Raw genomic sequence first — 15368 nt, forward strand, 5'->3', positions numbered from 1 at the left:
ATTCAATAAATATTAATCTATTTCATTGTTTGTAACAGTTGGGCAATAATAAGTAGATGGATGTACCATGATTTATTCATTATTTGTCTTTTCCTGACCATTCAGATTTGATTGAGGAATACTTATCAAGGGAGAAGGATACAATAGAACATATGGGTGGATTTTTTCAAAAATAATTAAGGTATGTTGAACAGAGTAACAGGTGGAGAATGATGAGTACAATTAAAGGAAATGCATTAGGTAACATAGTGTGTGGAAGGAATTTGATTAGTTGTTTTTAACATTTATAGTAGTGTTCTTGTATGTTGTAGGAATATGTGGTATGTTACTTAGTAGAAATAAGCACCCCAAACTTGAAGATTGAAGAAAATATGACTTGATAGACATATGAAGATGTATAAAGATACTAAGAACAAAGTGCAGCCTCACAAAGTGAGGTTTATGGACTCACTATAATGAGGAAGACAGCACACCACAGAACCAGAGGGCGTTTCCCTAATCAAAGAAAATGATAGAGCTACTATTGGATTCTGGGGAAGGATTAGATTTAACTAAATTTCAAATAAATCCAAAGTTTTTTTTACAGCTTTATTGAAGTATATTTGATATACAAAAAGCTGCACATATTTAATGTATAGAATTTTACAATATGGTGTTTTGTGCTTAAGAGGGTAGATCTCATGTTATGTGTTCTTACCACAACAAAAAAACAAGCACAAAGGAAGAAAAGAAGACTTTTGGAGGTGATGGACATGTTTATCACCTTGATTGTGGTGTTGGTATCCTGGGGGTATGAGCATGTCCAAACTCATCAAATAAAGCCATTTTTTAATAGACTCAAAGCAAAGCAGGGATGTATAAAGAGGTCAACGTCAGGTCTGAACTATAAAGTGCAGTGTGGAAGGTTGTGTCCAGGTATCCTGTTTTAGACGCTCTGCACCTGAAATATGTACTAAGGCTGCTTCTCTGTTTTGAATTGACATATATCTTCTAGGCAAGGTGGGAAGTTTCATTCTTACTGATATAATTTTAAACAGCAACAGTTCTGATAGTTTATGATTTTAGAGAACAAAGTTTCTCAGTGAGTAAGAAATCAGTAGTTACCCAAAGAAGGGAATTGTTACGCATTACAGCTGCAGCGTGCCCTTGGAAAAAATACAGTTTGCTGTTAACTTTGCAGATGACTGCATCTGTCATTTTTATTCTAGCCTGATGAATGGAAAGGTGGATGTTTATTTTCTCAATCTGAGCTTTTTTTTTTAATGCTTCCTCAGGTCTAGTAACTTTTCTCTAAATGCATTAAAATTTTCTAGGTTGTTTGCTCAAGTTATAAAATAAGCCCTTTCAATGTAAAGATTAAAGTTTTAATTTTGTTTCCAGAACTACTTCTTAAGTTATAATTTTAATTTTAGTTTTGTTTTATGGTTTGGTGTTGATTTTTTTTTATTTTCCAGAGAATCTGTTTATATGTGTATAAAACCTTTTTGCCTTTTCTGTATCTATTACTAACCCTTACACTATTTTTTTTCCTCTTGATTATTATCTTTTTTCAATTTCTAGTACTATATTTTCACTATTCTCTTGTGGACACCATGGAAGGTAATCTGAGAAGAGGAGTGTAATCACTTTTTCCCTCATCTGTGTGTGTGTGCCATTGCTGTCATCGGTGATGAAGCCTCCCCTTGAATCTCCCCTTGAATCTGGAATTCAAGATAGTTATTTTAACCAAATAATGTGGGAGGAATGAGGGTTGTTCTTGAGTTATTCAGCCAGAGTAATAAGAAGATTGGTGATTTCTGCTTAGTTTCTAATCCAAAGCCAGCCGCCAATGTTAGAAACATGACTCCACTAAGATAACCATCAGATGACGTTAAGTTATCCATATGGAGAGAGTGTGGCTAGCGGAGGAGCACCCAGGCGTCAGACACATGAAAAAAGTCTTTGTGGGCCTTCCGTCTGAGCCCAGTTGCTAGCTGAATGCTGCCTACCAAATGACCACAGCCAGTTTCTTGTGAAGCAGAACCATACTGTCAAGCGCTACCTGAATTAGTGACCTACAGAATTTTCAGAAACAGTAAATCATTGTTGTTTGGAGATACTAAGTTTTAGGGTGATGTGTTACACAACAGATGACAACTGTAATGTAGCAATTATTTCTAATATGATTTTTCCCTTCAATTTTTATCCCGATTTCGAGCAATTCTTAAATCATATCATCCAATTTTTGTCTATTTCTGAGTTTTTTATTTTCTTATTTTATTCCCATATCTACAAATTATTCATGAAGATAATTACTTTATGGTGAAGGAATATATTGTAGTTTTTTCTATGATGTGTGAGTGTGTGTGTGTGAGTGCGTGTGTGTGTGTGTAGTTTCAGGTGGGGAAAATAAAACATTCATCAATAGAAACATTTTAATTTTAATTTTCTACTTTTCATAGAAACTCTCCATTTGAAACGTCTTGTGTTTTCCTGGAATAGCAATATCAGTTGTATGTAGAAGAGTAAGGTGGCTTCCTAGTTCTTTGTTTTAACTGACACCCATTTCTGTCGGTGGAGTGAATGGCAGCGCCTTCATTCTATGCTGCTAATTTTGGTTTGGACACGGCTGCTGTGTCTTTTCTTCTTGTCACTCAGTCGTGTTCCTGCTGGTTCTTTAATTTCAGCTTCTTGCTTCCTTCTTCTCCACAACCAAGCCTCCAAATGACTCCTTCACTTTCCCAATATTGTTCCCCCGACACAAAATCAACACTTTCTCAAGACTGCCTTTAAGCCTGTTTCCATGCACCTTTAACCATTCCTTTTAATTCCCCAGTTGGAGATGTCTGATACAAAATGTCTCAGATCTTTTCTCACTGTTTTACACCATTGGGGTAATAACTCTCTCTTTTTAGTGTGTTTGTAGGCGAGGGGGTGGTATTATCAGTGTTTCGCTAACAGTCATCTGCTGCTCCCCAATCTTCTTCTTTCCCTGCACAGTCTGTGTTCTAGTGTGGATTCTGGTACACACAGGCTCTGAAGGTTTGGGATTGTTTATTTCCCTATATGTAAAAATAGGAGTGCTTATGTTTGCCCTTCTTTTGATCATGATGGCTCAAAGAAGTGGGGGTGAATGTATAGACATATTCAGATATTAGTAACTACAATTATCTTTCAGGAGCCCAGTAGCTTCCTTCAAAATTTGGAAGGGATTTCATGCTATCTTCTAGATCTCTGTGTTGCTGTTGAAATTACAAGTACCATTCTGCTCTCTGATCCTTCAGATATAAGCCATTGGTTTACTTATATATTCCTTTTTCCTTTCGAAGTTATTAGTATGTCCTCTTAACTCCCATGTTGTATTTAAGATTTAATTATTATGTGTCTAAGTATGAATTTTTCATTTTTAAAATGATTGCTGAACCAATGTTGATGCATTATTGCCAGCCAAAGTCTGCAGTTTACCTTACAGTTCACTCATTCTGTTTACAGGTCTATGGTTTCGGCAAATATGCAATGTCATATAGCCACCATTACAGTATCATATGGAATACTTTCACTTCCCTAAGAATCCCCTGTGCTCCACCTATTCCTCCCTCCCTCCCTCTCCCCAAACCCATGGCAACTACTGATATTTATACTATTTCTATAGTTAAACCTCTTCCAGAACCTCCTACATTTGACGCCCTATAAACATGTAGCCTTCTCTGGAAGATTTCTTTCACTTAGCAATATGCATTTAAGGTTTTTCCATGTCTTTTCACAGTTTGATAGTTCTGTGGTTTTTTAAATCAAATAATAAGATTCCATTGCATGAATGTACTACAGTTTGTTTACCTGTGTATCTTAGTTGCTTCCAATTTTTGGCAATTATAAATAAAGCTCTATAAACATTCTTGTGTTTGCCTTTGTGTGAACAGAAGTTTTCAACTCATTTGGGTAAGATGTGTAGGTGGGTGGTTGCTGGATCACATGGTAAGATTATGTTTAGTTTTATAAGAAACTGCAAAACCGTCTTTCAGAATGATGTAATACTTTGCATTCACACCAGCAATGAATGACAGTTCCTATTTCTTCACATCCTCACCAGCATTCGGTGTTGTCAATGGTTTGCATTTTCTATGGTGATATCTCATTGTTGTTTTAGTTTGTAATTCCTTAATGACAAATGATATTCAACATCTTTTCCTATGTTTATTGTTATTTATATAGCTTCTTTGGTCACTTGTCTATTGATCTTTTGTCCACTTTTTAGCTGAGTTGTTTATTTTCTTCTTGTTGAGTTTTAAAAGCTCTTTGTATATTTTGTATTAGAATCATTTATCAGATATGGATTTTGCAAATATTTCATGCTAGTCTGTGGCTTGTCTTTTTGTTCTCTTAACTTACTAAGAAATTATATATATATATATATGCAGATATGTGTGTATATTTGTTTTTTTGCTGAGTACTTGGTGGATACTCTCAATTTGGACTTGTGACATTTTGCCCTGGGAGAAAGTCTTGTATAATTTCCTGATAAATTCCTAATTCTAATAAATTCCTCTTATATTTTTCTTTTTTGTCTTTCCGTAACTCCTATTAGTGAGATGTTGGTGTTCTTGGATTGACTGTATATTTTTTCCTCTCAGTCTCCATATTTATCACTTTATCCTTTAGTTCTGCTTTCTTAAATTTGTCTCCCAAAACTTCTATTGGTTTTCCTGTCATCTCTCATATTGTTGTTTAATCTACAAATAATCTTCTATGTTCTCTGTTTCCTATTAAGAGCAATTTGTTCTTTTATCAAGACTGTAATATGACTATTTCATTAAGAGTATCAATTATGGACTCATTTTCCTTTTAAGTCTTAATCTCTGCTCTGAAGAAACTTTGTTCCACCCAGTTAATTTTCTTTTTTAATATTTATTTTGGATGTATGATTTTTGTATTGGCGGATTTAATAACATCCCTGGTAATCCTTGGCTGTCCTTCCATATTTCATGAGGAGGGACAAGGATCTAGTAGGAATTTCTATGAGCATGGCGGGATTTGTTACCTGGTCAGTTACTTTGTAGGCTGATGAGGAAGGAGCCTACCCAATTCAGTGAGTAAATACTCAGAAGCCAGTATCTGTTAGTCTTTTCTTTGGGGACAGTTTTTATAGTGAATAGCACTACAATCACTTAACTGTGGAACATCAGTCTGGTTAGCATGTTAAGAGATGAATGGGGAAAAGTTCTTCTTGGACTTCAGCATTCAATATGTATTATTTTATGTAACCTCTCTCTTTTATATATGATATCTATTATCATATTCCTAGTATCCTTTGTATCTAATGCCCCTATGTCTGGATCATACTTGATTTAATTACTACAGAGACCAATCATTTTGCCAGAATTTAAAAAGAGTGGGTTTCTGGGTACTTTAGTAAGGAAACCTTACAAGGATGTTCACCTTTTCTGCCATTCTCAGTCCCACCTCTCTCCAGTACCTTATAAGAAATTCCTGTGTTTTTCCAGGATTGTTCTGTTCAGATCATTTTTCTTCTCATTGGTATGCCTGTCTGCAGGCACCTAGATTTCATATTTATCTATCTTGTTTTGTCTTTTAAGAATAATATCTAAAGTTTCTCTATTTATAAAATTTTTTTCCATATACACTGAAATCTTTCCTCTTATGATGTCTCTCTGTGTACATCTGTAGCTTTAGTGGATTATAGAAAGCAGCAGAAATAAAAACATATATTTAACATACCAGGATTACCTGTAAATTGACACTTTGATATTCCTTAAATTTGTATTTTATTATTAAATTAAGTATAAAAAGATACATAAATAAAGATAAAACTTGATTAATTGCCGCAAAATTAATGAAATCTTATAACCAACACTCTGACCAAGAATGAGAACACTACCAGCATCCCAAAAGCTAACATAGATTCTGATTCACTAGGGCTTGACTGGAGCTCAAGGTTCTGCACTTCCTACAAGCTCCCAGATGATGCTGAGGCTACCGGATCAGAAACCACACTTTTAGTAGAAAAGTTTTAGGACAACAATTCCCACTGTAATGGAATTCTTGGTTAGGTTGGTATTATTTTACAAATTTCTATGAGAGTCATTCTAGAAAATGGATGCATTTTCTAGAGATGTCCATTTATTATTCTAGCAAAGTCTCCCTTTTTCAAGTAGTGGTCCCAAATATCTTAGAGTACAGAGACACAACCTCAGGTAGAAAATCTTCTAAGTCTATTTAACAATAAAATTTGTTAGACCAAGGAAGATTAAGAGGTACACTATACAGTGAGCATCTGCATGTGAATTTATTATCAGCAGATTGTTTTTACTAAAACATGTTTCCTCCTTTCTAAGAATCCCTGATGTCTCCCATTCTGGACCTTAGCTTTTTGACGTGAGACCAAAATGAACACCAACTGAGCCTGGACTTTCTGATTTTCTGCATTCTAGTTCTGTCACCTCACCCCTTAGCTTTCTCCTTATTAGTTGTGAGGTCATTTAAGGCAGCAGTGTACAATGACATGACAGTTTACCTATAACAAAAGCAAAAAGAAGAGATTGTGTGTTTCCCTAAACTCACTGTGGCTGTTTTTGTAATGTTTCCTACCCAGGCTGGATAGTAGCCTTGCAGGCCTTATAACGAAGTCAGGTCAACTTCTACAGGTTACTATTTCTCACCGGCTCTTCAGGCCGCCACATTGACCACAGCCCCAGAGACTGCCTAATTCACGTATAACAGCTTTCTGATTCCTTAGGAGTTTGCTTTCTGGAATCTATGGAGGAAAGTTTCTGCTAGTTTCTCAAAAGGCTGAGAAATGCCAGATGGTGCTTTTAACACCAGTGTTAAGTTTATCTATTCTAAATATCAGGACCTGAGTTGATGACTCTGAAATTGCCTTTCCTTCTCCGGAATAGGTTTGGTTATTTTATAAGTTAGTGTTACAATATAGAAGCTTTCTAGAACATCAATCAAAAGTACAGACCTTCCAAACCTGTTCCTTTCTGTGTAAAACCAGGAATCATAAGAAATTTATTCTCATCAGCTCCTTTACTCATCTTCCTTCCTTTGGCTGACCTGCCTCCATTAGGTCATGGATTTTAAAACTTTCTGAAGGTTTGGCATGACCTACATATGCTTTGTTTTACACAAGTCAACAGCTGGTGGAGAATTTAGGGGATGTTTCTGACAGAATCTTCCACCTCCAGCCCCAGAAAAACTCACTTCCAGGACATAGGTTAAGATGGGACTTGTTTGTAAGTGATTCTCTGACTACATTTAAAGTATGTTTTAAAATCAAGGATCGTGGACTCACGGCTAAATCTCTAATTATAATGGAATTTATTTTTGTTTTAGTTTTTCTCTGTTTATTATTGTTGTTGCTGTTTTGTTTTTTAAAAGACCTGCATATCTCAATATATTTTCAGAGAAAAGAGTTTGAGCATTCTGCTACGAATCTGTTGGGTCTTCACACTGTAGATAATGGGGTTCATCAAAGGTGGGAAAAGGATGTAGATGTTGCCCATAAGGACATGGACGATGGGGGAGAGATGCTTGCCAAAACGGTGGACCATTGTTAGGCTAATGATAGGAATGTAGAAGACAAGGACAGCACAAATGTGGGAGATGCAGGTCTGAAATGACTTATGCCGCTCCTCTTGGGAAGCAATTGCCAGGACTGACTTAAGAATCAGGACATAGGAGAAGAGGATAAGAACAGCATCCAACAATAGTGTGCAAATGACCAGCATTAGGGCATAGTAGCTATTGAATTGGATGTCTGAGCAGGCTAGACGGAGAAGGTCCTGGTGCAGGCAAAATGAGTGAGAGAGGCTGTGGGAACGGCAATAATGGAAAAATCTCAGACGGATGATGGGGGGTGTAATAAAGAAGAAACTCCTACCTAATATGGTGAGCCCAATTTTGATAATCCTGGAATTAGTCAGGAAGGAGGAATAACGCAGTGGATTGCAAATTGCAATATATCGGTCAAAGGCCATAGTAAGGAGGACGGAGGACTCCGTGAAGGAAAGACCGTGGATGAAATAGAACTGGACGATGCAGGAATCCAAGCTGATCTCTCGAATGAACCCCCACAGAATCCCAAGCACTGTGTGCACTGTGGACAGTCCCATGCACAAGTCTGTGAGGGCCAGCATGGCCAGGAAGTAGAACACGGGCTGGTGAAGGCTGGGCTCAGTCCAGATCACGTGGAGCACCATGCAGTTACCCAACAGCACCATGGCATAGATGCTGGAGAAGGGAATGGAGATCCAGGGATATTGTTGCTCCAGACCAGAAAATCCAGTGAGAAGGAAAGAGGAGGAATTCGTGCGAGGACTTACTGAAACAATCATTCTGGAAATGAGATATTTCTTCTAGACGACAAGAAAGTATTTTTCAAAGCAAATGTTCCAATTTCAGATGGGTCAATGAAATTTCTAAGTAAACAAAACTATGCTAAAAGTTAACTAACCTTACAAAATGTAGCCAAGCAACTCTGTTCTTTAGAGGTATATTATCTGCTGTCTGGAAGAGAATGGTGTTCTCCTGATGTCATTTAAGAGCCATTATTCATCCACTGGCAGGTGCAGAGATATCCTTAGAAGCTACATGTAAACATATGAGACTAAAGTAGGAAGCTAATTTTCATAAAAGATATGTTGCCTGGGTCATTTTCCCGGGGATGCTGGTGAGATAGTGTACCTATAAAATTGAGAGATGAGGTTCTCAAATTAATTATTGGTTTCCTCCTTCCAATTCATTAAGCATTTAAAGTGAAGAGTAATATTTGGCTTTTAAGTATCCAAAATCCATTTAACTAGTCACTTTATACCCATAATTTTCCATTTTGTGCTGTCTTCAAGTCTATTTTTGCTCCAAGTAGTATCTAGTGGAGATGTTCCTGTTTTCTCCTATTCCAAATGACATAGCCAACGAGTACTTCTTCTTCCTTGGGATAGGCAAAGGGGAATATTTATGCATGCGACCTCGGTGAATGATTTCCCACAGGAGCATTTACCCCTTGAGATGTTCAACTCTTTTGCGTCCTTGTGACGTAGAAACTTAGATTGAAGACACTCAGCCTCTGATATCAGCTTAGTGTTCTCCTCCCACTTATTTACTTAATCAATTGGTGAAGTATTCATTTATTGAAAGGATGAGAAATTGTTTTCTCTTACTTAGAACCTGCTGTACTAAATATTGGAAGGTCAATATGGAACAGCTAAGTCTAGAATTTTAAAAAGCCTCATTGCAGCAGAATTGATTGGCTTCTTCACATTGTTTTCCTGCTTTGAGTTTTGGCCTTGGAGCCATCACAAATGATTTAAAGGCTCTTATAATGTAGGCAGGTATTTAAAAGTCCATACAGACTTCCAGGTTTGATTTAGTTACTCCAACTGTTAAAGTAGGTTCAGGTTCTGGCTTCGTTTTGTGACCTATTCCTCATCGCGGTCATACTAGCCTCACTAGGCAGCTCCTCAGACTGTCCTTCTCCTGAATGTACCTTTTCTCCCTGTCAGGCCTTTTCCAGGAGCCTATCCATTGTTATTTTGTTGTGTTCTCTCTGCCTAAGATGGTCTTTCCTATCTTCTCCCCAACCTCTTCCTAACCTTTGTGAAACAATCTTGTATTTTTCCTCTGCATCTCAACCATCACTTTTCAGGAAGCCCCTTAACTAAGAAAAATTTTTCCCATAAATCTATTATTTTGGTAGAATGCATTTACCTTTATATAACTTATTCAATTTATAATTTGATAAGCATTAGCCTTCTTATTGGACTAAAGTCTCTGTCCCACACTGAATTGCAATTTCCTTGCCAGTAGAAACAGTGCCAATTTTTATTCACTATTGTAAACTGAAACTTGCACCTCTAAGTTCTCATCTCTCCTGTGAGCTCAGCTTCTTGGATAAAACTGCCTACTTGATATCTCCACCTGGGTATTTAATCTAAAAATTAGAACTATGACAATAAAATATTTCATTTTCCCCAGAAATCTACTATCTCCCCATTTCCTCCTAATATTATAAAATGACTCCACCAATCACACAATTGCTTAAGAAAATTCTGAAGAGTCATTCTTGATTCCTGTCTTTCCTTCCCTCTCCTGCCCATCAAATCCTTCATCAATTTCTATAATTTCTACCCTAAAACATACCTGGAATCTGCCTAATTTCACATATACTCCTATATACTGCCACTGTCTTGGTAAGTAACCTCATCCTGTATTCCTTGGCTAGTGTAATAATTTACTAGCTAGTTTCATTGCTTTTGCAATTACTCCCTAAAATATATTATCCCCAGAGAAACTAGACGGCTTTTCTGCAGACATCTACTAGATCCCGTAAACTCTTGCTGAAAACAGTCTGATGGATTAGCACTGCTCTTAAAATAAAATATAATTTATTTATCATGGTCCTTTCTCCCCATGGCCCATCTACTTCTGTATATGACCAAGCCCATCTTCCTCTGCTTCTACAATGTAGACCACTGATGCTTTCACTTTCTAGTCTCTAGGCATCTTTTTCTTCCTCAAAACAAATCCTATCTCAGGATCTTTGTCCTTGATCTTCTCTCTGCTTAGAATTATCTACTCCAAATATTTTCACAAAACCTCCTTTCATCATTCAGTTTTCAGTTCAATGTTACTTCCTCAGAGAGATTTTTGTAGCCCTACCACCGTTTCTCTCCTTCTCTCAAATAAGTTACTGTCATTGCAATACCCTGCTTTGTATTTATAGCACTTATTAAATGCTTATCATCCATTAGATATACTGGAAGCTCTAGAAGATCAGGAGCTGTGTCTGTTTTTTTACTCATTGATATGTAAAATGAGGTTTATCATACAGTGGGCATTTATCAAATAATTGTTGAATTAATTGATCAACCTAAGAATTAACAGCTATACAACTAGAGAGGTAGAAAAACAGGAAAAATGAACATACATTTAAAAAATACTGTAAGCCCAAACACTCATATCTTAAAATATACATCTGATTCTTGCTTGCCACATGCTGCCAATATTGTGTCATCATATATAAGATTTATGTGATATATAAAACTGATGCTGCCCTAGGAATTCTTGCTGACCTTGGACGTAGCACTCAGAATCCAAATATGATTCCTATCATTCCCATCCTAACTCAGATGTAGAGACTAGGCCCTGGGATTGATTACAAAAGGTTCAAACATTCTGTGAATGTAGGCATGCATGAAAAACACATACTCTCAGCCAGGCTTCTTCAGACTAGCCCCAAAGGTTAGTGGTGCTACCACAGAGAATATCAGCTTTTTGAAAATAGAAGAGGAATAAGTATTGGAGATTTTTTAAAGTTCTAATTTGAGAGGTAGGATGGGAATGAAGAGAGGACAGCGTTGATGAGACCAATTGATGAAGATTTAAAGAGGAAGGTGGTCATATATGTCAGATGCAGCATACGCTCCACCTATATTTAAAAAAAGAGACCCATCATTTCCCAAAACATCATGCTGTGTTGTGCCACCTCAAAATCTGTGCATAATATTTCTTTCTGAATTGCTAGAAGCCAGAACAAAGCCTGGCATAAAATAAAAGAGAGGACAAGCTGCAGTGAACTTGAGTGTGGGGCAGTGATAGGATTATGGCATTCCCTCTGTGTACTTTGTCTGCAATGTTGATTTGGAAAGCATATCTCTGATCAAATTAAATGAATCAGTCTTTCAGGGGAGACTTTCTTATCCCCTCCAATCCAAACTGTCCTACATGTCCAGGCATCTCTGTCTTTTTTTCTGTCCTTTGAAAATGATTCCCTATGTAATTTCTTGCTGCCTTTTTCAGATTAGGTAGAGTAATGACAATAGTCCTTGCGTACCCTAAAGGCAAAGAGGAAGAGTGTTGAGTCTGAAAGTCAGTCACTTTATAATTATTTTGAATAAGAAACACCTCTGTTTTCCAGGACAGTCCAGGTTTTTGCTTGTTCTTCAGCATAATTATTTAATGACACCCATGCACAGCCTGCTTTGAACAATAAATTAAGTGCTCACTCTTTGATAATTTCTCTCACAATCCCATCTGGACACCAGCAGGGGGCAGAAGCAGTCCATTGAATTTTCACTGTCTTCAAGGACGCATAAAGCAGGTTTGTTTCAAAACTGGATAAATATAAATGAGACCAACCCCCTAAGTGTGTTGGCATGGCTGAAGAGATAAGACCCTTCTACAAGGCTAGTTCAAAGAACTGAATGCTCAGGATTCTGAATATGCTAGCAGTGGAGACAATTTATTCACCACAAACCCAGGGTAGGCTTAAAATCCCAGTTTACAGGAGTTGCTAATATTATTAATTTTGTGAATACTCTTTTTATTGTATATTATTTTTCATCTAGCTTTTATTATTTAATTTACTTATATATTGTATAAGATGTCTGTAAATAATACTCTCATCATGATTGAAATACTGAAAAAATATTATCTATACTTTAGAAGCATAATAAAAATCATTTTACACAGTGCATCTGTTTAACTGTGGCCATCAGGATATTTGAGAAATTTCCATCAGGATTTATATGATTTCACTGGACTATGACATAAATGATGTCTTTCAAGGGAATTTATTTGTTTTGTTTTAATATTTTCCCTATATTTAAGAAAATGTGACACAACCTAAATTAAAACCAGACATAATAAAATGACAAATATTGAATGAAAGATGAAAACAGAGCAGAAAAGTGAAAAGGGAGTGAAAATTAAATCTATCTTTAATCATGTTAAAATGAGCAATTTTTTTAGTATAAATCCTTAAATTGTCACAGATGTTCAAAATCGTTCCCTGAAAATTGCAGAATAGGCCAAGACGATCTAATTGATTTCCCTCATTTTCATGATGAAGAAATTTATAGTGACTTTCTACAAAACTGAGTGCCAAACCCTAGACCTCTAGACTCAGGCCCAACTGTTATCCAAGGCATTTTTATGGCTTCACTCAAGCCATCTAGAATCACCATCTTTGTCACTTTTCTCTGGTCCTTGCATAATAGAGAAGGATGGCTTTGAGAGCAATAAACAGTATTGTCACATCAAATCAGTAAGGTTTTCTGAAAGAGACCTAGAAAACTTACAGACATTACGTGGAATTATATTTAATCCAGAATCAAAATTTATTCATGGAAATTCACATTACTATGATCATCTTTACATGGTTGATAGAAATGGTAATACTGAAATATTGAATTCATATACTGGCATTTATTTCCAGTTCCATATTCCTCTACAACAGGAGGAGATGAGGTGCAGTAAATTAGTCCCTCAAGTTTGGCTGCTTCATTCTCAAGTGAGAGTGCAGTGCTTTGCTGAGTGGAGTCTAAGCCCAAATGACTGGTAATTACAGAGGTAATTATATCCCCAGAGCACAGGAGTGAAAGAGATTGGGGACGCTGGCATCCAGGATGATCAGCAGTGGGAGATCCCCAAATGACTGCCCACGTCTCCTCCACAATCAGTGGGAACCGAAATCCCCAAGGACAAGGAGTGATGAAATGGCCTCCAGGCCATCTCTGGAGAACGTGACTTGCCTGCTAGCCCACTGCTGCCACAGAGATGGGAATTTTGGCTACAATTCCTTGTGCAGAGAGTAATGCTGACCATGATCTTAGAATGGTCAGTTTGCTGAGGATCAAAAATCAACCCACCCCGTGAAACTCTAATCTAAACCAGATAAGGGAGGACTGGGAATGTAGCCACACCATCCTAGGGAAGGGAGTTACTCAAAGCACTTCTTCAGGATGTTATTTCTAGGATGTATTGTTACTGGGAAGAAAAGATGGTGGAGTAGAAATGGGTAGACTTCCCTAGAGCTTACATGAGGCCATGTGTGACTAACAAGGCCCCTTTGCCTTTCCTGTCCAAGATTGGTCTATTCTGATAGGTAAGGGCTGGGAGGCTGCCTTTATTGTGGCCTTTGACAATGGATTTTTGGATTGTATGAGAATAGATCATTTCTTATTCATGTAATCAAAATTTTAGTGTCTATTGACCATAGTCATATTGTGAAATTGTAGCAGATATCAAATTTTATCATTTTAGATTTCTAGAGTTCCTAGATATTCAGATTTCTAGAATCCCCAGAGGTGAGAAAGCCTTATTATCTTGAGACACTAGAGCCAGGCATTTTTGGAAATAAGAGTCCCAGGTTTCATGGCCTTACAAGTCAGGTATGAGCCAGGCATGTCTCTCAGACTGGAAGTGGTAACTATTTGTAAGGATTCGTTGTTCGAGAATGGGACAAAATATCCAGGAAAGCTACCAGTGTCATACAGATGGTTTGTTCATTCAATCCCACATAGTCACTTTATCAGCTTTTCTTCCTTTTTTTTTAATTCTTTTGTTTTGTTTTTAAAAATACACCGTGTATGGGCATGAATGTCCAGGCTCTATGGTAAGGGTTATAGTAAAAAAATAAATAAATAAATAGACAGTGCCCAGAATCACAGAGCTTGGAGATTAGTGAGTAATATAATCTGGTGTGATATTTGTTGTTCCAATTTTAATGCATATCTATGTGCTATGGAAACACAAATGAAGGCCACAGCTGAAGAGTTTCAAAGGGAGAGAAGGGACTGAAAAACTGTATTGTAGGAAGTAACATCTAACACCAGAAAAGCAGGATATATGGGTGAAAATAGTGACCGTGGTGATCCAGGAAGAGATGACAGTGTGTGTAAATGTCTAAGAGTAAAGGAACACGTATGATGTGTGTGTGTGTGTGGGGGGGTGGGTGTGCATGTATACATTTCAGGGAGAAGAAAAGAGAGAGGAAGGATGAACCTGGAGGAATTTGCAGCTATTACACCACACAAAAGAGGGATGCAATCAGACTTGTCTTTTAGAAAGTCCACTGTGGCCTCAGGAAGAGAAAATTGATTGTTACAGTATTTTTTATTGTTAATATCACTGTGATGATCATCATCAAGAGCTAACATTTATTGGGAACTTATTTTACTTCAGTCCTTTTTCTAAACACTTTACCTTAATTAACTCAGATGAAATTAATAAAATATATGCTTTTATACTTAATTTATTGGTGAGGAAGTTGAAACAGAGAGAGATTAAGTAATTTGCCCCAAAAGCAGAGTTGTTAAATTATGGACTTGAGATTAGAACTCAAGCTGGCTCATGACAGGACTTGTCAACCCAAATTGCAAGTCAACAGTAGGAAAGTGAAGAGAATTGGTTAGAACCTGTTGTGATATTCCGGGAAAGAAATGATCACAGTTAGAAATTTGGAGTAGAGAAGGATAGAGACAAGATATGAGTTTGGGAATATTTAAGAGGAAGAACGGCCATGCAGGAGTGTGGTAATTATAGCTAAGTGAATGATCTTTGGAGTCAGTGAAAACTGGGTTTAAATATAG

At 36.9% G+C, this 15368-nt stretch overlaps 1 protein-coding gene across 1 annotated transcript; it reads right to left on the bottom strand.

Annotated features, from left to right (window-relative positions):
* Positions 1–7388: 7388 nt before the first annotated feature.
* Positions 7389–8333, bottom strand: OR51V1 (olfactory receptor family 51 subfamily V member 1). The gene has a single exon (XM_008525214.2). The coding sequence runs from the start codon at positions 8331–8333 to the stop codon at positions 7389–7391; it is 945 nt and encodes a 314-aa protein (XP_008523436.2).
* Positions 8334–15368: the final 7035 nt, after the last annotated feature.

This window comes from Equus przewalskii, chromosome 6 (genome assembly GCF_037783145.1).
Source record: "Equus przewalskii isolate Varuska chromosome 6, EquPr2, whole genome shotgun sequence".
Classification (NCBI taxonomy): Eukaryota; Metazoa; Chordata; class Mammalia; order Perissodactyla; family Equidae; genus Equus; species Equus przewalskii.